Source organism: Peromyscus leucopus, chromosome 2 (genome assembly GCF_004664715.2).
Source record: "Peromyscus leucopus breed LL Stock chromosome 2, UCI_PerLeu_2.1, whole genome shotgun sequence".
NCBI lineage: Eukaryota > Metazoa > Chordata > Mammalia > Rodentia > Cricetidae > Peromyscus > Peromyscus leucopus.
The window spans coordinates 116,606,795-116,630,899 of record NC_051064.1 but is presented as its reverse complement, the minus strand read 5'-3'; the positions used below and the strand labels follow the sequence as shown (position 1 = coordinate 116,630,899).

Below are 24,105 nucleotides of genomic sequence, written 5' to 3'. Positions count from 1 at the left end.
AGGATGGTCTGCTCTAGCACATGAGGACAACCTACCGTGGCCAAACTCTGAAACTGCCAGCCCTAAGAAATCTCTCATTCCCTGTTCATCTCAGACTCTGGTCAGAGTGATGAGCAAAATAACACACATAGGCAAGTCTAAGCACTTACATTGAAAAGATGTAAAGTCTCCTTGTTAGTTAGTAACTGAAACTGAAGGCCAGGCGTCTTACTGTCACATGGAAGACACTCATAAAATTCAGGTTCCTTATGCGTCAATGAATAAAGAACTACGATGAAATTTCCAGATTCTGAAAAAACCCTGAACAAAAAAATGGCATTGAATTAAAATTTAGTGCAAGTAAGATTATATTGCACTGGGAGGGTGGTGGTGTGGTGGTGGTGGTGGTGGTGGTGGTGGTGGTGGTGGTGCAGCACACCTTTAATCCCAGCAGATCTCTGTGAGTTCAAGGTCAGCCTGGTTAACAGGCCAAGTTCCAGGACAAAGCTACACAGAGAAACCCTGCCTTGAAAACAACAACAACAACAACAACAACAACAAAAATTATATGGAAAGATCTTCCAGGTAAGTTTCTCAATCTAGTCAACAGACTGTTTAAAGTATGCATGTTTACTTTGTTTTTTTTTAAATTGTTTATTTCTACTTTTAAAATAATTTATTTAATTTTATATGCATTGGTATGAAGGTGTCAGATCCTCTAGAACTGGAGTTGTGAGACAGACAGTTGTGAGCTGCCATGTGGGTTCTGGGAACTGAACCGGGGTCCTCTGGAAGAACAGCCAGTGCTCTTAACTGCTAAGTCATCTCTCCAGTCCCCAAAGATTTATTTTTGTTTTATGTGAATAAGGTTTGTGTGCATGTATGTATCTGCACAATGTGCATGTCTGGTGCCCTTGGAGGCACAGAGCCAGTATGTGAGTCCTGGGAATCAAACCCAGGTTCTCTGCAAGTGCACTCAGTGCTCTTAACCCTGAGCCCTCTCTCCAGCCCCCAAAGTTCTTAACTTTCAATTAAGAAATACATTCTATAATAAATATAGAAACACTCCTTATAAAGCATCAAAACAGGAATATATAACATGGAAAATGAAAGCTTCCATTTCAAAAATGAATATATATACATATACAGACACACACACACACACACACACACACACACACACTGAGAATATGCACACAGTGGTATACACCTGTAGCTAAGTGGAAGAGTGAAAAAGGATCATTTGAGTCCCGGAGTTCAACACCCACCCGAGCTTTCACTGAACATTTACTGTCTATAGAAACTTAAAACAAGGTGAGTGATAGCCAGGTCATGGTGGTGCACATCTTTAATCCTAGCACTAGAGAGGCAGAGGCAGGTAGATCTTGAGGCCAGCCTGGTCTACAGAGTTAGTCCAAGTTAGCCAGGACTACACAGAGAAACCCTGTCTTGAAAACCTGGAGGGGGAAAAAACAAAGAAACAACAACAAAAAAAAAAAACCCCGAGTAATTGATAATAAAACTTAACTGTACTAAACCACAGAAATGAACAACAATGAATATTCAGCACCCTGCGACTAAAGGGATGGCTCAGTAGTTAAACAGCCCTCCCTCCTCTTCCAGAAGACCAGGTTCAATTCCCAGCACCCACATGGTGCCTCACAACCATCTGTAACTCCAGTTCCATGGGACAGCATGTCCTCTTCTAGCCTCCATGAACAGCGGGAATGCATGTGATGCATAGACATACATGTAGATGAAACACCCATACACATAAAATTAGTAATAATACAAATTTTAAAAAGAAAAAAAAACACTTAGCACCCTTCCTCTCTTTTTGTTTGTCTATCTGTGACAAGAACTCACATAATGTAGGCTGGCTTGGAACTTGCTCTGTAGCCCAGGCTGGCCTCAACAAACTGGTCTTCCTGCCTTAGCCTCCCAGTGCTAGGATTATAGGTAAGGTAGGCCTCATTAATGTCTGGCTTGTTCACTTGGAAAGGTGAATAAAATATAAAGAGTATAACTATAAAAGCATCTAAAAAAAATACAGGGATTCTTTTATTTTAGTAATACTCCCAGAGTGGGAAAAGCCTAAGCAAGAAAGAAAAATGATAAATTTGACTTAAAATGTCTTGGGGTTGGGGCTAGAAAGATGGCTCAGCCATTAAGGGCACCTGCTGCTCTCCTAGAGGACCTGGGATTGATTCCCAGCACCCACTTGGTAGTTTATAAGCACCTGTAACTCCAGTTCTGCTATGGGATGTCTTTCTGTATGCTGTGAATGTGTGTTGCTCTGATTGGTTAATAAATAAAGCCTTTTGGCCTATGGCAGGGCAGGATGGAGCCGGGCAGGAAAATCCAAGGGAGATAATAAAGGAGAAAGGAGAGGAGAAGGTGAGGAGGAGGAGACGCCATCCTGCTGTCAGGGAGCAGCATGTAATGACATACAGGTGAAGCCACAGAACATGTGGTGACATAAAGATGAACAGAAATGGGCTGAGTTTAGTTATAAGAGCTAGCTAGCAAGAAAATTGAGCCATAGGCCATGGCCATACAATTCATAATTGATATAAGCCTCTACGTATTTACTTGGGTCTGAGCTGCTGCAGGACTGGGCGGGACACAGGAAAACTTCCAGCCACACAGTTCTGGGGCTACAGTGCTATCTTCTGGCCTCTCCGGGCACCAATTATGCAAATAGTACACAGACATACATGCAGGCAAAACACACTTAGAACAAAATAAACAACACAACAAAATAAAATATATTTTTTTAAAAGCTTGGGGTATAGATCAGAGATGTACAAAGCTTTGGTTTGGAGACCCAGCACCATCAGGAAATAGAATACAGTCTAGGAAAAATATTGTAACTAAAATTAAATGAAGTAACAATCCCAGGGAAGAGAGTTTTGTTCTAAGTATGTGTTATATGGGCAAAGAGAAATAGGAAAAGAGCAAAAGGAGGGAAGTGCATGGCCTTACAAATTAATACGAGAAAGATGCACAATCCAAGAGAAAATAGCCAAAGACAGCACCTAAAAAAGGTCATAGATGCTGCAAAAGACCATGCTGCTTCTATTAGATTAGCAAAGATTATCAAAGGCATTTGTAACCCAAAACAGCAGCTCATGCCTATAGTTCTAACATTCAGAGGCTAGGGCAGCAAGATTGCCCCTGAGTTCAAATTCAATCTGGGCTACACAGTGAGTTCAAGGCCATTTTGGCTAGAGATTAAGACCCTGTCTTAAAAGACTGAAGAGAAAGCAAACAAAGGCTTTCCACTCACCTGTTTTGAGCTCATATCCTTCTTCTTTGCCTTTCTGTCTAGCCACACTAGCATCCTTACTGTGGGATCTTTCACTCAGTGCCTATGCCTACCCATGATAGCTACACAGCTTACCTTCTTAACGATTCTTTTTCTTTTAAAGATCTATTTAATGATTATGTATACAGTGTTCTGTCTGCATGTTTGCCTGTACACCAGAAGAGGGCACCAGATCTCATTACAGATGGTTGTGAGCCACCATGTGGTTGCTAGGAATTGAACTCAGGACCTCTGGAAGAACAGTTAATGCTCTTAACCTCTGAGCCATCTCTCCAGTCCAAGGATTATTTTTCTTAGAGTATGCATTTATTAAGTATTGTAAGATATTAAAACAGTATATGTATTATACAATTCACTATAATATAAACCAATATAATATAAACAGGGAAACAATCAAACCAAAATACTATAGAGTGAAATATCACTTGCCTTTCCTGAATAGAAGAACTGAACACGTATCTCAAGCAGCAAGCCCATACCTGAGGGCTATAGATATGTATAATTCCAGAGAGCCAACTAAAAGAAAAAGACAGAAAGTATATAATCAGCCAAGTATGGTGGCACATCTGTGGTCCCAACACCTGGAGGCTGAGACAAATTCTAGGGTAGCATGGGCTATATAGGGAGATTTTTACCTCAAAATAAAAACAAAAATAAAAGGAAAAACCTCTACTGTTAATTAGAAATCACATTGATAATTCAGAGGCAGACTACATCAATATCTACGGTAACATAAATATATCACAGCTATAGACAGAAAGATAAGTGCATGTCCTTTGTTCTCTTTCACTTGGATGTAGGAGAGAAAAATGGTTTGTGGAGATAAAAGTAGGATTTCCAAATATATTAATCCGGACTGGAAATGAGCCACAATTACTTCTTTTTTTTTTTTTTTTTGGTTTTTCGAGACAGGGTTTCTCTGTGTAGCTTTGCGCCTTTCCTGAAGCTCACTTGGTAGCCCAGGCTGGCCTCGAACTCACAGAGATCCGCCTGGCTCTGCCTCCCGAGTGCTGGGATTAAAGGCGTGCGCCACCAACGCCCGGCCACAATTACTTCTTTTACACTGTGTTTATTTTTTTATAGTGCCCATTTCACAGGTAAGTCATATACTTCATTATTGTCTATTTTTCCTACTTGTAAATATCATAGTTTGAGTATAAATTCCTTGAGAAGGGATTTTAAGCCCTAACACAGAACTAAACGTGCTATATGTATAGAAAGCATGTGATAGAAATATTGAGTTTCTGAATCATCTTCTCAATGTCATTAACCACTAACAGTAAAGAGAAAACCATTAACACGAAAGGGAACGTCTGTACAAGTGCATGTCAAGAGATTTTAATTCTATTATGTTGAGCCCTAGATTCTAGATACCATAAAGACAAAGGTAATGAGAGGGCTGGAGACGTTCAACTTCAGTTAGGATTCAGAAATCATATTTTACCTGACTGATTCTAACAGTAAAATACAGAAGTTTAAGAATCACCAGCTTCTGTAGCTTTATAAAATGAGCTAAGCCAGGCATGGTGGCCCACTGCTTTAGGCCCAGAACTCTGGAAGCAGAGGCAGGAGGATCTCCATGAATTCCAGGCCAGCCTGGGCTACATAGAAAGGTCCTGCCTCAACCAAACAAACACACACACAAAAACAACAACAACAAAAGATGAGCTCGGTACTCATAATATATCTAATTTTCTTGATTATCTGGATACTAGGCTGAAAGAATTTCTTAAGTAGAATAATACTTACATTCCCACTAATGGTAGAGAATAAACTTTGGGATCAGATTCCAGCAAAAGTAACAATTTTCGTGTTTCATCCATGGTAATATACCTAAATAGAAGAAACTTACGTAAGAATAATTTTAAGTATGTGCTTTTAACCCAAAAAAGGCAAACTGAGTCTTGAGACAGATCTTAGGTAGTAGATACAAAGGAGACCACAGAGACAATATGTAAAACTTTTCATCTATTAAAAGTCTTTATGATTACATACTTAAAATATTTTACTCCTCAACTTTACTTACATGCTACTTTTAAACAACGTTAACATTAAAGAGGAGAATTTCAGAACCAATTAAGTTACTGAAAAATATATTAATTCAACCAATATTTATGAGCTTAGACTAATGGATCTTTTACTTACCCATGTTTATAGGTTCCTTGAACTTGAGAAATATTCAGATTACTACTTAAGTTTCTTGCCAGAGCTGTAGGTATAATGGGAATAGGCTTCACAGGTACACATTTGAAAGAATTTGCTAGAGTTATTGCTGCCCAATGCAAGTCAAAATCCACACCATCCAAACCCTCCCTGGGGGTGATTTGAGCTCGTAGGGAAAGCAGCTTTCCACAGTCCAAGAAATCTTTGCTACACACATGGTACTGTAAAGCCTAAGGAACCAATATTACACAGTCATAACTTTGAAATGCATCCATAGCTTTAAAGTTCATTTAACATTGTTACAAATACTTCTATAATATCTTACAATGACAAAATTAAATTAGTTCTAATTCACAATAGTTCAATTCTTATTTATTCCAAATGATCAAAAGAGTATGTGAATAATTTAATCAACAGTTCTAAGGTCCATCATAAGTTTCCAACATGAATGTACTAGCAGTTCTTCAAAATCTTTTTCTTTTCCTTTTTTTTTTTTTTGAGACAGGGTTTCTCTGTGTAGCCCTGGCTGTCCTGGAACTCATTTTGTAGATCAGGCTGGCCTCAAACACAGAGATCTGGTACCTCTGCCTCTCAAGTGCTGGGATGAAAGGCATGTATCAACACTGCCCAGCTACTCTTCAAATTCTTGCTGGGCAATTATCACCCCTAATGAGTTTTACTATACTGGGTTGTGGTGTTTTTTTTTTTTTTTTTTTTTTTTTTTTTTTTTTTTTACTTTTTTATTGGTCAGAAAAACAGACTAAATACAAATAAAAATTGACTCACACTAATCTAGAAGAAAAATCTGGATTTGAGTAAGGACTTGGAAAGAGCATGTGACAGTATCAGAAAGCAATTTAATAGATAGAACAAAAATATAATGAGACAGAACTAGACATTTCTTTAGATTTTTGATGTTTTATTTCTTGACTAGCCTTAGAGAATCTCAATCACTCCTTTTTGGTTCCTTTCTCATCTAAATTATTAGGGTAACTCTTCTTCCATATTTACACATATCTACTGTGCCTTTTCTATTCTTAGTGTTACCACTGTGTGTATGTGAGATATATGTGTATATGTATGTACACACACACACACACACACACACACACACACACACACACGTCCCTAATACACATCCAATCTAGTGGACCATTCTCTCTGACTTCAGTCAGTTTGCTTGATCATATTTGACAGAATTGTTTCTTTTCAGAAATCTCTAAAAACTAAACACACAAAAGAAATTTCTTTACCTAATAAAGCTCTCTATAATCTGACTAAACTAATATTCCAGTCTAATAGCCCTTAGCAAAAGTTTATATATTACTAGCAACCTTGAGCACTTCCTGAACTTTCCTGTCTTGGTCACACCAATTCTTCTGGAATATTACCCATATCCCCGACCTATAATCTCTGGCCTCAGAAACCACATCACCTTGGATTTTTACGCCCACAATAATCCAATCACAGATCATTACAAATAATTCTCAAATACGGGCTTATTAAAATACTACAAATTACACACAGTATGACTCTTTTATTTTTTATTTTTGGTTTTTCAAAACAGGGTTTCTCTGTGTAGTTTTGGTGCCTGTCCTGAAACTTACTCTGTAGCCCAGGCTGGTCTCAAACTCACAGAGATCTGCCTGCCTCTGCCTTCTCAGTGCTGGGATCAAAGGCGTGCGCCAACACTGCCCGGTGCACACAGTATGACTCTTATATGTAATTAAAAGTGTCATCTTTAGACACAAGACTCAGATGATCTAAGTTGGATCTGACCAAAGCCTCCTCCCTGAGGACTAGCTTTCACACTAGAAGGTGCCATGCAAACTTCCAAGGGAGGCGAGCAATTAGTCCTACCCAGGTATGACACCTATGAACCAAAACAAGGACCAGCATGGCACAATAACCCTAAGGGAGCAACAGCGAACACATACCTTGGTGGTAACCAACAGCTTTCTAATTGGACTTCAGGCCTACTCAAGAGGGAAATCATGCCTGGTACTAGAAACCTGGCTAACTACCCAGGGCTAGAACAGTCATCGATTCTGGAAAACCTTCAACTGCAAGTTTACTGAACTGCGTAATTCCTAAGTACAATCTAAATATTTATCCTTCTACACACAGATAAGTGTAGTTCTCACCCTTATCAAACAAACTTCTCTTTGTAACAGAAGACCATTACAGAAAACCACAACCAATCAAAAGAGAGTAAGTCCCAACTGGTACACCTATAACCCAACTCCTGAACTTAAGGCCTAGGAATCATTGCTGAAGAGGACAGAACGATTAAGAGCCAGATAATAGGATGTTTGCTGTGAGACTGTCTCTACTAGAAATGTCAGAGAGGCTACACAAATGAAGTCTCATCAACAAGGCTGCCTAAATAAGCCCCAAAGAATGATAACACCGCCAATGAACATGCAAACATGGAAAAGGAGAACTCTTGTGAGCCTTCAACCTTAGACAAAGAGCTATGAGCAACTGAGAAATGCTGAGAGTGGGAGAAAGTCTTCCTCAGGGAAGAGCACACTACTGGGTTATCCAATGTCAAGTGGATGGCCCTGAGATAACATACAGACTGAGTACGTTGAAGTTGTGTGTATATATGTGTATCTATACCAACATTTTTTTAAAAGAGCCATAAATTTGGGAGAGTTAAGAGGGCGTGTATCAGGCAGTGTTGCCACACACCTTTAATCTCACCACTCAGGAGGCAGAGGCAGGCAGATCTCTGTGAGTTCTAGGCCAGCCTGGTCTACAGAGTGAGTTCCGGGACAGCCAGGATTGCTTCACAGAGAAACTCTGTCTCGAAAAACCAAAAACAGCAACAACAAAAAAACCCAAGAAAGAAAGGGTGTACATGGGAGGGAGGAAAGGAGATGATGCAATTATAATTTCAAAAATAAAAATTGTTATAAAAAAGAATGTTATTATTGAATTTCACCTTTAAAGTTGAAGTGAAATCATCTGCATTATGAACTATCATATCTCTTGAACCAAGTCCTTGAGTATGAACTTTGCAGGGGATCAAAAAATCTCCAGGAAGAGAAGCAGTGGGGGTTCTTTCTAAGCATTCGGGGACTTCTCGACCAGGATCAAAGCGATCTACTGTCAATGTCACACCTTCTTCATCTGCAGAACAAAAGTATCAACTATTACGTAATGTGCTAATTAAAAACATAAAACACCACACAAAACTACATTTTAGCAAAGTATTTTGATCATAATGGTAGTATACTAAAATCTTACATTAAAAAAATGATTTGTTTATAAAGATGACTATACCATGAATTCTGAAGTGGGCAGTTTTACTCATATTCATATCCATGGTGTAGAGCAAAGAAATTAGCAAAAGCACATACAATAGCTGGCTGAAACAAATGTACATTCTACAACAGCCATACAACATTTTTTACAACATATTACCTTCATCCACTGTGAGAGAACCAAGTAAGAAGCATGGCACATTTCTTTTATTCTGCTTAGCATGACGATAAGCAAGTCGGATGGCCTTTTCAGTTACCACAAGTTTTGGCTTTCTGAAAAATAAGAAAGTCTTTTATGAATGCGGTATACCTGATGTCCTAAAAAGAAAAGCCTTCTATAGAAGGACTAAGATATAGCACAGAATTTAAAAAATGTACACAAAGATTACCATCAGGAGATCCCTGTTATTGCAAAGTAACTCCATAAAAGACAAGGCCACCTGGAAACCATACTGGCCATAAGCTGACAAGAAAGGTACAAATATCCTCCAGACTCTGGCCTAACCTGGACCAGAGCACAAACTGACAAACTAGGAGGCCAACATGATCCTGTAACTGAAGTTTGATAGAAACAGTCACATTCACTTGTTTACATATCACTTATTTCCAGTAACAGCATTCCTGAAGACAAAACATAAATAAATATATTTAAAACAAAAGAGCTGGTCATGGTGGCATGCACCCTTAATCTCAGAGCTCAGGAGGTGCAGGCAAACCTCTGTGAGTTTGAGGCCAACCTGGTCTACATAGTGAGTTCAGGCCAGCCAGAGCTATGTAGTGAATCCCCATTTTTAAAAAGAGGTGGGGTGGGTAATGGCTCACAGTTAAGAGCTCATACTGCTCTTCCAGAGGTTCTGCACTCAATCCCAGCACTGTCAGGTGGCTAACAATCACCTGTAATTCCAGATCCAGGGTTCTGGATTCTTTTAGCAACTGCACTAACATGATTAAAAATAAACACTAACATGATTAAAAATAAAATAAATCTCCAGGCGGCAGTGGTGCACACCTTTGATCACAGCACTAGAGAGACAGAGGCAGGCAGATCTCTGAATTCAAGGCTAGCCTGGTCTACAGAGGGAGTTCTAGGACAGCTAGGGCTACACAGAGAAACCCTGTCTCAAATAAACAAATTCTAGTGTTTATTTTACTTTCTCCCTCTCGCTCTTCAAACCCCTGAATATATAAGCACAGCTAAGGAGAAAAATCAGGAGAACTAAAAAACAAATTATTCAAAATACATTAGCACAGAAAGCCGACAAAAGAAAGGTTAAGAAATGCGGGGAGCTGGGTGGTGGTGGCACACGCCTTTAATCCCAGCACTCAGGGTCAGAGGCAGGCGATCTCTGTGAGTTTGAGGCCAGCCTGTCTACAGAGTGAATTCCAGGACAGCCAGGGCTACACAGAGAAACCCTGTCTTGAAAAGACAAAAAGAAACAGAAATAGGGGGAAATGAACAAGCATCACAAATACTTAAACTTCTACAGGTCTTTTTTCATGTATGTGTGGGAGTGCCTGTGTATATGTGAGCCATGTGTGTATATGTGTACCCATGGTGGCCGGAATAAGGCAACAGATGCCCTGGAACTGAAGCTATAGATGGCTATCAACTGCTAATATGGGTACTAGGGATCAAACAGGGTCCTCTGTAAGAGCAGCAAGTACTCTTAACCACTGAGCTATCTTTCTAGCCCCAAGACTCTCCTTAAATTTTTTATTACACTTATTTATTTGTGGAGTTGGAGAAGGGGTGGTCCTGCACATCTAATATAATGTGTGTGTGGGGGAAAGACAATTTGCAGGAATTGGCTCTCTCCCACCACCATGTGGGTCCAAGGGATCTAACTTAGGTCATCAGGCTTGGTGGCAAAAGCCCTTATATTGAGTCATCCCACTGGATCAAAACTCTTCTTTTCTCAATGGTAGCATTCTTCTCTGCAAACTACTTTAGAATTTGAATATTTCGACTTGTATATCTTCTTTCATTCTCTATTTAATCAATCATCAAATGCCATAAAATGTTTTCAAAATGCCTGGTTTTAGCCAGGTATGGTGACATATGCCTGTCCCAGCATTTGGTAGACAGACAGAGTTCAAAGCCATCCTACCTACATAGAAAATTTGAGGGCAACCTGGGCTGCACAAGACCCTGTCTCAGAAAACAAACAACAACAACAAAACCTTTGTTTTGTTCTTTCTTCTGATATGATACTGCTGATTATTCTTATTACACATAATAAACACTATTTAGTAAATAATTTATACTCCAGGTCCTATGCTAACTATTTTACAAAGCCTTTCTCATTTAATCTTTTGAAAAGTCTATGAGGCCAAGAATGGTGGTGTGCATGTTATAATACTAGCACTCAAGAGGCCAAGGCAAGAGGATCAGAAAGTTTAAAGTCAGCCTGGACTACATAGTAAGTTCAACTCTAGCTTAATAGTGAGATCCTGTCTCATAAAAACAAAAAAGACCGCCGGCGGTGATGGCACACGCCTTTAATCCCAGCACTAGGGAGGCAGAGCCAAGCGGATCTCTGAGTTCGAGGCCAGCCTGGGCTACCAAGTGAGTTCCAGGAAAAGACACAAAGCTACACAGAGAAACCATCTTGAAAAACCAAAAAAAAAAAAAAAAAAAAAGACCAGGATGGTGGCACACACCCAGACACAGGCAGATCTTTGTAAGTTTGATTAATAATTAAGACCGGCCTGGTCTACATATTAAGTTCCAGCCCACCTGGAGCTATGTAGAAAGATCTTGTCCGGAAAAAAATTTAAAAGTACCAGGAAAGGATCATGTGTTGACCCTATAATGGAGTGTTTACTTAGCATGCTCAAGTATATGAAACACTCCAGAGGCTACACATGATCCTCTCATGGTACTTTTAAATTTATTTTATAATTAAGTAAACTGATCTTTGACTACTTTATTGAAGTCATTTAAATAAGAATTGGTTAGGATCAACCCTGTCTTGAAAAACCAAAAAAGAAAAAAAAAAACACAAAAAACAAAAAACAAAAGAATTGACAGGATCAGGAATTGAGGGTCTAGACAGCCTGATTCCAATTAAGAGTACCTTAAATCACCAAGGCAAAAAATCTAAGTTGGGTGGTGGTGGTGGTGGTGGCACATGACTTTAATCCCAGCACTCTGGAGGCAGAGTCCAGCCTGGTCTATATATTGAGTTCCAGGACAGCCGGAAGCAGAGGAACCCTGTCCCGAAAAAACAAAGCAAAACAAAACAAATCCATGAATACTGGCAAGTACCTAAAAACAGACTGACTTGGCTCTCTACACTACAACCTAGCCTCTGTAGAATACTTCTTTTAGCAAGTAAGTCCTCAGACACAACAGCTCAATTGATTACTATTAGTTTAATCTAAACTTCCTTCAAAAGGTCCTATAGAGAACTACATTATAGGCTTTCTAACTTGATCAATTCCATCTCAGCTCTGTCTTCTCAGGGTTCCACACAGACATCATGCTGAAGTACAAGAGACAATCCTACAATATTCAGAACCTTAGACTTGCAGAATATTTTAACTATGAAACTGGGATTATTTCTCAAAAGCATATGGAAGATTTAACAAACAGATGGAATTTTTATCTGATAGAAACTTTTAGTGAAAAAGTTAAAAAAAAAATGAATACAGTTTGAGAGTAGCTTACCTAAAATACTAGAGACCACAAGTACTTCAGGTTTGAGACTATTTGCATATACAAAATCTTAGAGATGGAACTCAAATCTAAATATGAAATTCATTTATGTTTATAAACACCTATAGTCTGAAGGTAATTTTTATCTAACTGTATTTTGTTTGTGGGTAAGATGTAGAATGTAGCTCTTTATAGTATCTTGTTGACAGTCAACAAGTTTCAGATTTTGAGGGCAGGTGCCTTTCCCTGTTCGGTCATCTTATCAGTGCAAGCTTCAGATTTTAGAGTCTAGGGAATTGGCTCCTGCCAGGCAAGCACAAGGACCTGAGTTTGGATCTTCAATATCCATATAAAGATGGGAACAGTGGCATCTGTATCACCCCAGAGTTTGGTGGAGTGGAGTGGGGGGAAGCTGGCCAGCAATCTAGCTGAAAAGGTAAGCTCCAGATTCAGTGAGATCCTGCTTCAAACGATAAATTACAGAGCAATACAGGAAGACAATAGACATCAACCTCTGGCTTCCACAAGTGGACACACATATACACACAAATCAAAAGGAAAAAAAAAGGACTTTGGGATTTAGGCAGCCCAACTTGTAACTAGTAATAACAAGTCTGTCTTACACATTCTTTTATGATTCATGTTTATACTGGTTTGATTTCAAAGAAAAAACATACCTGTAGTAACTGAGATGCAAGCAGATGAAATCTCCAATTGGCATTGGGTTCCAAAGTGCCAATTTTGATGGGGGAAAGTGGAAAGGTACCATCTTGGTTGAAGAAAACCTTTAAAAAAAAATTATAGTATGAGGAATAGCAAACAGTATAAATTTTATAAGAAACAGTTAATTCTCTTTGCCAGGCATTCCAAGTCCTTAGGAGGCCAAGACTAGGAATTCCAGGCCTGCCTAAAACAGTTGAGGGGAGCCATAGGAAGGACTTGAATAAGACAAAAAAACAAAAAAAGCAGTGATTCCCTGAAGAGTTACATTGAACACATATATAAAATGCTTTAAAATAACTTCTAATTCATTGCTAAGTGTTCAATGTTGTCTTTTTTTTTTCTTTAATTTCCCACAGTCTACAGTACCTTTAAAGATCAATCTACAATATGGTGCTAAGGCACCATAAAGAAAGGGTCATGTCAGCTGAAATCTTAACATAACACTTATTAACTACATGACAATTAATTGATCAATACCTCTTTGTTGTACTTTATTAATTAAAAAATATTGCATGGGGCCAGGCATGGTGGCACACAACTTTAGTCCTAACAGTTGGGAGGCAGAAGCAAGTGGGTCTCTGAGTTTGAGGCCAACCAACCTTGTCTTGAGTTCAGGAAAGCCAGGGCTATGAGGAGATCTTCTCGATAGATAGATAGATAGATAGATAGATAGATAGATAGATAGATAGATAGATAGATAGATAGATAGAACCAGGCTATGAGGAGACCTTCTCAGATAGATAGATAGATAGATAGATAGATAGATAGATAGATAGATAGATAGATAGATAGATAGATAGAAGCCAGGGCTATGAGGAGACCTTCTCTATAGATAGATAGATAGATAGATAGATAGATAGATAGATAGATAGATAGATAGATAGATAGGTAGAAAGAAAGAAAGAAAGAAAGAAAGGAAGGAAGAAAGAAAGAAAGAAAATAGTACAGTAGTATGATACAACAGAAGGCTCAAGATTAAAGTAAAAGAAATATGATCGCCTCCCTGATCATATTTCCTATTGTCTTTATCAGGAACATCTGGCACAAAGGAAGCAGCATAGAATATAAAAGCTCCCCATGGGCATAACTGCAGTGTAAGAGAGAAAGAAAATCCATATGCCAGCATTAATTGTTTCTCTCTAGGGGCAATAAAATGGTCCAAAGAACTAAATCACCCAAGTCAGTTTGCCAGGTCCTCCATGGAATAACAGACTAAGAAAAGCAGGGACAGGTGGCCAGCTCCTCCTTCCTACTCCACATAAAAAGAAAGGCTTAGGGAAACATGGAGAAACTTGGGATGACCAATGTGAGATGACAGCCGGTAAGGACTCAGTGCTTAGAAAGAAGGGGCCCCAACACTTTTCCATTCCTCTAGGATGGAAGTAAGTAATCTTCTAATTTACAACCTTAGTTTAGGTAATTTCTCACCAACAAAACATCTGTCATTAAGTGAGAGAGAAAAGGGAGCTAATATTTACTAAGTACCTACTATATGCCTGTTCCTTTAGTTCAATAAGCATATTTAACACCTTCCTGGTAATCGATTAGAAAGTGATCACCAGCAGGGCGGTGGAGGCACATGCCTTTAATCCCAGCACTTGGGAGGCAGAGGCAGGTGAATCTCTGTGAGTTTGAGGCCAGCCTGGTCTACAGAGCAAGTCCCAGGACAGGCACCAAAACTACCCAGATAAACCCTGTCTCAAAACAAAACAAAACAACAACAACAAAAAAAGAAAGTGATCACCATCCTCATCTTATAGTGAATGAACTAGGTCAAGGAATCCACCTAATTAAATGTGGAGCCAGATATTCCTGATTCCGAAGACTGTGTTCTTTTTTCTCATCCAGTATGCTGTCTCAAGTTAATGTGGGTAGCTGCAATAAAACACTGTGTGAAAAAATACTTTGAAGCCCGGCATAGCATGTGCCTGAGGTCCCAGAGCTTGAGAGGCTGAGGAAGGAGTATTTAAATGAGACCCACATTTTAAGATCAGCCTCAGCAACATAGCAAGACCCCCATCTCAAATAACTAAACCGCCAGGCACAGTGGAACACGCATATAATCCTAGCATCTGGGAGTATGAGGGAGAAGAATTGGGTGAGCGTCAGGCCAGTCCGGGCTACATAACAAGACCTTGACTCAAAAAAATAAAATAGGACCTGGAGAGATGGCTCAGTGATTAAGATTACTTGCTTCTCTAGCAGAGGACCCAGATTTATCCTCAGCACATGCACAGCAGCTCACAACCATCTGTAGCTCCAATTCCAAGGGATCAGATACTTTCTTCTGGCCTCCTGGGCACCAGGAATGTATTTGGTATAAATATATACACACAAGCAAAACACTCATACACATAAATAAAAAGAAATATTTAAATATTTAATCAATAAAATAAAGTTTCTGTACCTGGTATTCATCTGGGACTTTTTCTAAAGAACTACAGCCTCTATATTTGATGAGTGATTTATTCAATTTCTGGTCCTCAGTACTCTACAGAAATAAATGAATATTGTTAAACATAGAAGAAGAAACATTACTTAACCACATAACAAAATTAAGCTGCTTATATGAAAAGTAACTATGGATTAGTAAAATTAAATACTGTAAATCTCCGGATGCAGCGCACTTGCCTACAAGTACAAGGTCCTATGTTCAATGTCCAATATACAGAAAAATAAAAGATTAAATGTTAACAGTTATAGGTTTTCATTTCTTTAATACTTAAATCATTCAACCTATAAACTGCAATATTTAATTTAGTATACCTATTCACTAAAGGATATTTGGGGCACATATTTTGCCCCAAAATATTTTTCTTTCTTTTTTTAAGACAAGGTCTCATGGCATAGGACTTTAATCCCAGTACTTGGGAGGCAGAAATAGATGGTTCTCTGTGAGTTTGAGGACAGCTTGGTATACATAGTGAGTTCCAGGACAGCCAACATTATGTCAAAAGACCCTGCTCAAAAAACAAAATAGTAAATGCTGACCTATAGAGAAAGGACTATACAGTCCATATTTTGCATCATTAGTATTGAATGAAATTACACATATAGATTTGGAACTCAAGAGGTGGAGACTAAAGGTTTGCTGTGTGGATGAGTGGGTACAAAATATTAGTGAGAATACCCAGCAAGTGTGTATTTGTATTCAAACCATAAACACAGATTATTTCACAAGTTAGTTTGTGGGAACAAAGAATTTCCTGTTTATTGCCACAAGAGTGAGTTTGTTGGTGAGTTCATTATAGTTGTTTATAAAATTTCCTCATAGATTTTCCTGTTTGACATTTGTGTGTGGTTTTCTGAGGATTATGAGGCTTGCCTCTCAAGTTGTGGGATACAGGTATACACCACCAAGCCAGCCATCATTTACAGCATTTTTTAAGTCTTAAGTTTTAACTTTTCCTGCACTGCTTCAGTTTTAGCAAAAAGATATTGTCGGAGGCAGCTGAGGCAGCTGAGCACTGGCTGTGCAAGGCTAGCGACCTGAGTTCAGTTCCCAGAATGCACGGTGGAAACAAAGAACAGACTCTGGGAAGTTGTACTCTGACCCCCACAAATGCTCAGCGGGACACAGATTCCTGGGCTCATTCACACACACATAACACACACACACACACACACACACACACACACACACACACACACACACACACACGAGATAAAAATCTAGGGCCAATAAGATGGCTCAGAGTTAGGTGCTTGCTGCCAAAACAACTAGCAAACTGAGTTTGAGTCCTAGGACCTACAGTGGATGGAGAGAACCAATTCCTGAAAGTCTTCCTCAGACCTCCACACGTGCAATGTAGTGTGTGTATGTGTGCGTGTGTACACATACAGATACACACAAAGTAAATTTTAAACTCTAACAGAATGTTTAAAAGGAATTATCTGACTCAAGATAATTTCTAAAGAATTACTAACACAGGTGTAAGTCACTTAGAAGAGACCTTTTCCATAATGTCCAAGGCTGAAAATATTTGCATGAACAAAATTCTGCAGTATATGACCTTTAAAGATCAACTAAAAGTCCCCCATAGAGATATCTGACCTTCTTGAAATACAGGCTTAAAAAAAAAAAAAAAAAAAAAAAGCCTTTCTTTAGCATTTGGTTGTCATGGTAACAGTAATCACACTGATAACTACCTCCACAAAGTATATAAAATGCCATTTTTCTTCACTAACAGGAGTGTTTTCAATGCCTTGTCTGTCTCTTCTTTCATGCATTAGGCCTTTCTCATTTGAAAACAATCAATGAGAGTTGATGAACTAGCTTATGCTGACAGTATTACATAAAACTAATGGCCAAAACTGTACAAAACGTGTACCTAGCAAAAATACTCTCCCAGGTAATGTTATCATCGTGTAGCAAACGAGAACCAGTAAGTCATCCTCACCTCTTCTCCCTCTTACCCATAGAAAGTTCTTTCCATCCTCCCACCTTAGCTGACCACATCGGCCTCCTCCAGTGCAGACACAAATGCGTCTATGAACAAGTTTTTCTCTTAGTCATGGCAGCCTGCTACCTAGGAGCAAAGCTACAAAGAAATGTCTCGAAACAAAGCTTTTAGCCGGTTGCGCACGCTTTAATCAGCAGAGCAGGCGGATCTCTGTATTCGAGCACCTGCTACAAGTGAGTTAGAAAGCGCAAAAGACACAGAAAATGTCTCGAAAAAAAAAAAAAAAAAAAAGAAAGTCATGCTTTCATATACAAAAAAAAAAAAAAAAAACACTTTATAGTTAAGTCATACCCAATCGCTGCAACAATAACTTCTAGTCATTCATCCACCATCTATCAGCAGTCTCCGACAGGACTGCATAGGTTGTCTTCCCCTTTTACTTCGAATTTCCTACTAAACCAACTCCAACTCGAATGTTAAGTCTCTCGTGGTGACATCACTGACTCTGTGTCCTGACACAGTATTTCACACCTCGCTTTTGACAAGGGTCTACTCCCTGCAGACCACCGACTATAAACACTAACTGATCCCTTCACCAGTCTGGGCCAGATCGCGTAAAGAATGCAAGAGCAAGGATCAGAGTTTCAGTCCCCAAGAAAATTTTACAGTAAAAGCAATCTGAGGCGCATCACAAGCGTAAACCTCTTTTACGTTCTTTAGCAGACAGCAGGCAAGGTTCTGAGGTCCGCTTTCTTTCTCCCCTGGCAGCCCTGTGGTCACCCGTCCCAGCGCGCTAACTCGGACCCTCCTAGGCCGCTTCTTACTCACCGGGCTTCCCGGGCCTGGAGGGCGCCTCGGGGAACCAGGAGCACGAAGATCCACGGTCGCTTCTTCACGGCCGCCGCCAAGCTGGGATTTGTTTGTTGGGCACCCAAAGGCCGGCTGCAAGAAGCGTCCCAGATGACTGTGGCCCCGCCTCTGGGACGTTGGGGTCGCGGGAACCCAGGCGGCAAACTCGGGCTGGAGGAAACCGAAGGGCGCGCCACGCCTGCTGATTGGCCAGAAGCCCGGCCAGTCCCGCGACAGGGGCGGTACTAATAGCGTCACGCAACGTCTCCGCGGCGTACTGTTGTGACAGCCAATCGGACCCCGGTCTTGGATTAGTTTGCCCAATCCCAAGGTTCTTTGGAGAACCCAGGGCGCCACGAAAGCTCCGGATCACAACTCGGAGGATTTAAACCTTCATTTCAGCAACGGTTAAGTTCCGGGATGGTCTGGCCAAACGCATGCGCAATTAAAAAAAAAAAAAAAATCCCAGCTGACTAGCCGGAAGTGCTCACCGCACTGATTGAGCACTAAGGTCTAGGGCTCTCTCGGCCGAGCTTAGTGGTTCTCTCCTGTAATCCTTGCACTCTATCGAAGCAAGTGCTGAGACAGGAGGATGCCGTGAGTTCCAGACAAGCTGGGATTGTTTAGAGACCCTGTCTCAAAAAGACTAGAGTCGGGTGTAGTAGTGCACCGCGCGGTAATCCCAGCCTTCAAGAGGTGGGTGGAGGCAGAAGGATCTTTCAGTTCAAGGCATCTAAGCTACCGAGCAAATCCAGGAACGACCACGTTTATATGAGACCCTGTCTCAGGATTAAAAAATGTTTTCAACCCCATTACTTTAATGGACAGAGATAAAGAAGGTTGTTTGTTCCTAAGTAGGATTTTACCAATTTGGGGAAATTCTTTCTCGTCTAACAAGAAAACCTCTTGCATTTATACTTATTCCCAGTGCTAATAATATTGGGGACAGTTGTGTGTGATTTGTGTGCGTGTACCTTTGCATTCGCACGTGGAAGCCAGAGGTCCATGTTAGGTATCTTTAAGAGATGATCAGACATTGTACTAAAAACCTTAAAAATCAAAAAGGCGAAAGTACAGCTATATTGTTAGGGGAAGGTAGCAAACGTGTACTTACGATTAGTTCGTGTAACATTAAACTTTAGATTTGTGTATTTTTTAAAAGGCAGGTGAAAACTAATCTAAATGCATTAAAGACTAGGTAATAATGTATCAATGCTGGATTAACTGAAACAAATGTACATACTAATATAGGATGCTAAAAATAAGGGAAAGTAGGTGGGAGGCGCTGTGTTTCTCTCTCTCTCTCTCTCTCTCTCTCTCTCTCTCTCTCTCTCTCTCTCTCTCTCTCTCTCTCTGTGAATCTGAGGCTGTTCTGGGATGCAGACTGGCTAGCCTGCAGCTTAGTAGTAGAGCACCTGCTCAGTATATGCAGGGGTCCTTGGTTGAGGCACTAGCATCACACAATAAGTAAATACTTTAAAAAGTAAAATTTGGGGCTGGAGAGATAGCTCAGTGGTTAAGAGCACTTGCTGCTCTTGCAGAGGATGGAGCTTGATGGGTGGATCACTGTTGTCTTTAGCTCCAGGCGACCCAATACCCTATTCTGGTCTCCTTGGGCACCCCCACCCCTGGCTGCCACAAACACACATACACATGAATAAATCTTTAAAAAAGAAAAGCCCTTCGGTGGTGGCGCACGCCTTTAATCCCCGCACTCGGGAGGCAGAGGCAGGTGGATCAAGGCTAGCCCGGTCTACAGAGCTTGTTCTAGACAAGGAAGGCCACACAAAGAAATCCTGTCTCGAAAAAACAAAAACCAAAATGAAAAAAAAAAAAAAAGGGCGGGGGGGGGGGGGCCGGGACAAAGGAAGAGCTGAAGCCTGTATTATCTTTTGAACAACTAAAACAGCATGACACATCAAATGTCAGCAAGTTATGAATTAAACATTTTATTGACACTGGATTTCTAAGCAGAATGTGTTTTTAATGCTATGTATAAATAATTGTTTTTGAGACAGGGTCCCATATAGCCCAAGTTGAACTTGAACTCACTATGTAGTCAAGGATGACCCAGATCCTCCTGCCTCTACCTCTCAAGTGTTGGGGTTATAGGCATTGGCTCCCATGCCTGTTTTATGCCATTCTGTGGCACAATGTACATACTGTTGTGTGTGTTATGTGAGCATTCTCACCTGCTGAGCTACATCCCCAACCTCAGTGCACAAATACTTTGACCAAGATAAAGAATGATCATCCTTGGCAAACAAGAAGACTGCCCTGAAGACAGCCCAGCTGTTCATTTTTATTTACTTATTTTTCTTTGAAGTACTGGGGATGGACCTGAGAACCCTGTACATGTTTAAGTAAGTCCTCTGTGACTGAGCTATGTCCTCAGCCCTTTTTTTTTTTTTCATTTGAGACAAGGTCTTGGTAAATTACTTATGCTGGCCTGGAACTTGCAATCTCCACCCAGCCACCTGAGTAGCTGGGGTTATAGGCATATCCATCATGCCCAACAGGCCCACCTCTTTTAGATTCTTTACAGCCACTCTGTTTTTTTGTTTTTCGAGACAGGGTTTCTCTGTGTAGTTTTGGTGCCTGTCCTGGATCTTGCTCTGTAGACCAGGCTGGCCTCAAACTCACAGAGATCTGCCAGGCACTGCCCAGCTCTTTACAGCCACTCTGAACAACACTTCACAGAGAGCTTTTCTCCAGCATGACCTCACCAGAGAACCTGCACCAGCCCTGAAGAACACCATTTAAGACAAACCTCAGAGAATATCAGAGGACCTGGCTCACCTAGGTCATCTAGGTCATATGGGGAGGCGTTTCCCCTATGGTGCAGCAGAAAGTTTATATTTGGAGAAAAATGAGGCCTGTGATTGGTGGAACTTGAAATACTGCTGTTACTGGTACAAATACAGTTCTTCATTTGCATGTCACATCTGCACCCTCCTCCTTGCTATACAACCAGGCTATTCCCTCACTTTTTGAATCAGCTGGGAAGGCATTCTGTGCTGCCCTCTTGTGTTGCAATATGAGGCCCAATAAAAGGCTTCTGAAAAATGAAAATTTTAACGGCTTTGTTTTAGAAGTGGAATGACTTGGCTTATGTTTAGGAGAGCTTTAATTCCAGTATTTTAAACATTTTCTTTTAGTAATGGTATAGTGCAATGAGCCCCCGGTGTGCCATTTAGTCTTTCTGAAATTCATTCTCTTTATCTAGATATCGTACACTATTATGAAATAGTGTGTGTGTGTGTGTGTGTGTGTGTGTGTGTGTCTTTTAAACAGCTGTCAAACATTATTATTCTAGATATACTATAGTAACATTACTAATAAAGGAGCAGCACCATCCTATATTTGAAGAGATTAAGGGAACTGATTTGTTAAGTTAGAAAAGGCAGAAGTTTAATAAAATCAGTTACAAATGCTGCCAAGGACCTGTTATGCACTAAGCTCTGTGTTAAATGATAGGGGGAAGTTTAAATGATGTGGCAAGAATAAAACAAGGAAAGTACTGTTTATAGGCTAGATGATAAAGGGTAATTATCCAAAACCAATATGAATTATTGGTAGGTTCCCTGCCAGGTCAAATAGACTGACTTCATACTGTGCTGTCCTTTGATCCTTGTTTATATATATTGTACATCAAGGCATTGAAATTCCTATGGTTACTGACCTTTACAGAGAAAGACTGCTATTATGCTTTAATTTGCTTCATAGAGAACCATTTCAAGTGTATCACACTTTAAAAAATGTATTAATTTGGTATGTGGGTATAGTTTAGTGGTACAGTACTTGCTTAGCATGCATGAGGTCAGAAACGCTGAAGCAGTGAATAAAAACAAAATGCAACAAAATTGTGAGTTTTAAATTGTATGCATAATGTATTACAGTTATACAATGTACAAGGTTAATTATAAAGGGGGAAAATTCGTCCATAGTTCTATATCCCAACTGCTGCAGAGTAACTGTGTCGCAGCCAAAATTCATATGTTGACAAAAATTTTTGAGCAGTGTTTCTCTGTGTAGCTCTGGCTGGCCTGAAATGCACATATTTTGCCTGCTACTGCATCTAAGTGTTGGGATGAAAGGCTGGTGAAGTCTTAAGCTCCTGTGTGGCAGCAGGAAGCAGATGATTAGATGACTAGGCCATGAATGACAGTACTTGTGAGGAGTCCCGCTCTTATAAAAGATCCTCGGAATACTTCCTTTCTCCTCTCTACCCTGTGAAGGCACAAGAAGATGGAAGCAGGCCCTTACCTGATACTGAATTGGCCAGTGCCTTCATCTCAGGTTCCATTACTTCCATAACTATGAGAAATGTTTGTTATTTAAAAGCTACCCAGTCTGTGGTATTCTGTTATAATGGCCCAAGTGGACAAAGACACTAGCATCAATTAGTTTTGGTTTTGGAGAATGGATTTCTTCTCAGGCTGTCCTCAAACAGATGTAGGTAAGGGTGACCTCAAACACCTGATCCTTCTGCCTCCTTATGGGCATGTATTATATACCCAGTTTGGGAATTCTTTTTTCTCTTTTGAGACAGAGTCTCTCTACGTAGCCCCGGCTGTCCGAAACTCACTGTGTAGACCAGGCTGACCCCAGACTCACAGAGAACCTCCTGAGGGCTGGAATTAAAAGCCTGAAAATCACCATGCCTAGCTAGGAATTTTTTTCTTACTCTCTTTTCATCCTGCGATAGTTAGTTTCAGCTGTTAACTTGACACAAAACTGTGGAAAGAAGGAAACTCAAATAATTGCTCAGATCAGTTTGGCCAGAAGCCATGTCTGTGAGGAATTTTATTAATTCCTAAGTGATGTAGGAGGTCCCAGCCTACGATGGGTGGTGTGCCATCCCTAGGAAGGTTGACCTGGTCTGGAAGAAAGGGAGCTGAGCAAGCCAATAAGCAGCATCCCACAAGGGGCATTCCTCCATGGCCTCTGCTTTAGTTCCTGCCCGAGTTCTTCCTCTGGCTTCACTTGATCATGGCTGTATCCTGTAAGCCTTGAAATCCATTTATTTATTTATTTGGTTTTCCGGGACAAAGTTTCCTTGTGTTGCCCTGGCTGTCCTGGAACTCACTCTGTAGACCAGGCTGGCCTCGAACTCACAGAGATCTCCCTGCTCTGCCACCACTGTCTGGTTTATTTATTTATTTATTTTAAAAGCAGGGTCATACTATGTATTCCTGGCTGGCATGGAACTCAGATGTCCATCTGCCTCTGCCTTCTGGAATTGAAGGCATGTACCACCACACCTAACCCTTTCCTTTCCAGGTTGCTTTTGGTTCTGGTGTTTATCACAGCACCAGAGAAGCAAACTAGAAGTGGTACCAGTTCCAAGTGGTCAGCCCTAAACATATTCATATATCTGTAACATGGTTTCCATGATTAGACCAGGTAAGTCTTCAATGTTCTATCTGGTGGTATCTGCTAACAATGTCACCAGGAGAATTAAAGACTACTGCTATCAGGAACAAGAAGTTGGAATCAGTTGTTTTTCTTTTTCCGTGTTCTCTTATGCACTGTTCTAAAACCTCCAAACACCCAACTTTCCCCTTTCAGTTTTGACTTCTAAGTTTAACTACTGCTTTTTGAAAACAACTACTTGTGCTCTAGAAATGGCTCAGTGGGCAGACACCTGCAATTGAGCCTTCAACTTGAGTGTGATCCCTGGGCTCCAGATGTTGGGAGGAGAGAAATGACTCCTGAAAGTTGTCCTGTGGC

General features: G+C 40.3%; 1 protein-coding gene across 1 annotated transcript in view; it reads right to left on the bottom strand.

Annotated features, from left to right (window-relative positions):
• Stil (STIL centriolar assembly protein) overlaps window positions 1-18,728 on the bottom strand; it is a 44,472-nt gene extending 25,744 nt beyond the window's left edge. The window contains exons 1-9 of the mRNA XM_037202831.1: window positions 18,352-18,728; window positions 15,528-15,611; window positions 13,075-13,182; window positions 8,900-9,012; window positions 8,418-8,605; window positions 5,453-5,700; window positions 5,057-5,140; window positions 3,737-3,823; window positions 150-300 (exon numbers count right to left, since the gene is read on the bottom strand). Coding sequence (XP_037058726.1) covers window positions 150-300; window positions 3,737-3,823; window positions 5,057-5,140; window positions 5,453-5,700; window positions 8,418-8,605; window positions 8,900-9,012; window positions 13,075-13,182; window positions 15,528-15,538 — 990 coding nt within the window. The 5' untranslated portion in view covers window positions 15,539-15,611; window positions 18,352-18,728. The remainder of the gene's footprint in view (window positions 1-149; window positions 301-3,736; window positions 3,824-5,056; window positions 5,141-5,452; window positions 5,701-8,417; window positions 8,606-8,899; window positions 9,013-13,074; window positions 13,183-15,527; window positions 15,612-18,351) is intronic.
• Window positions 18,729-24,105: the final 5,377 nt, after the last annotated feature.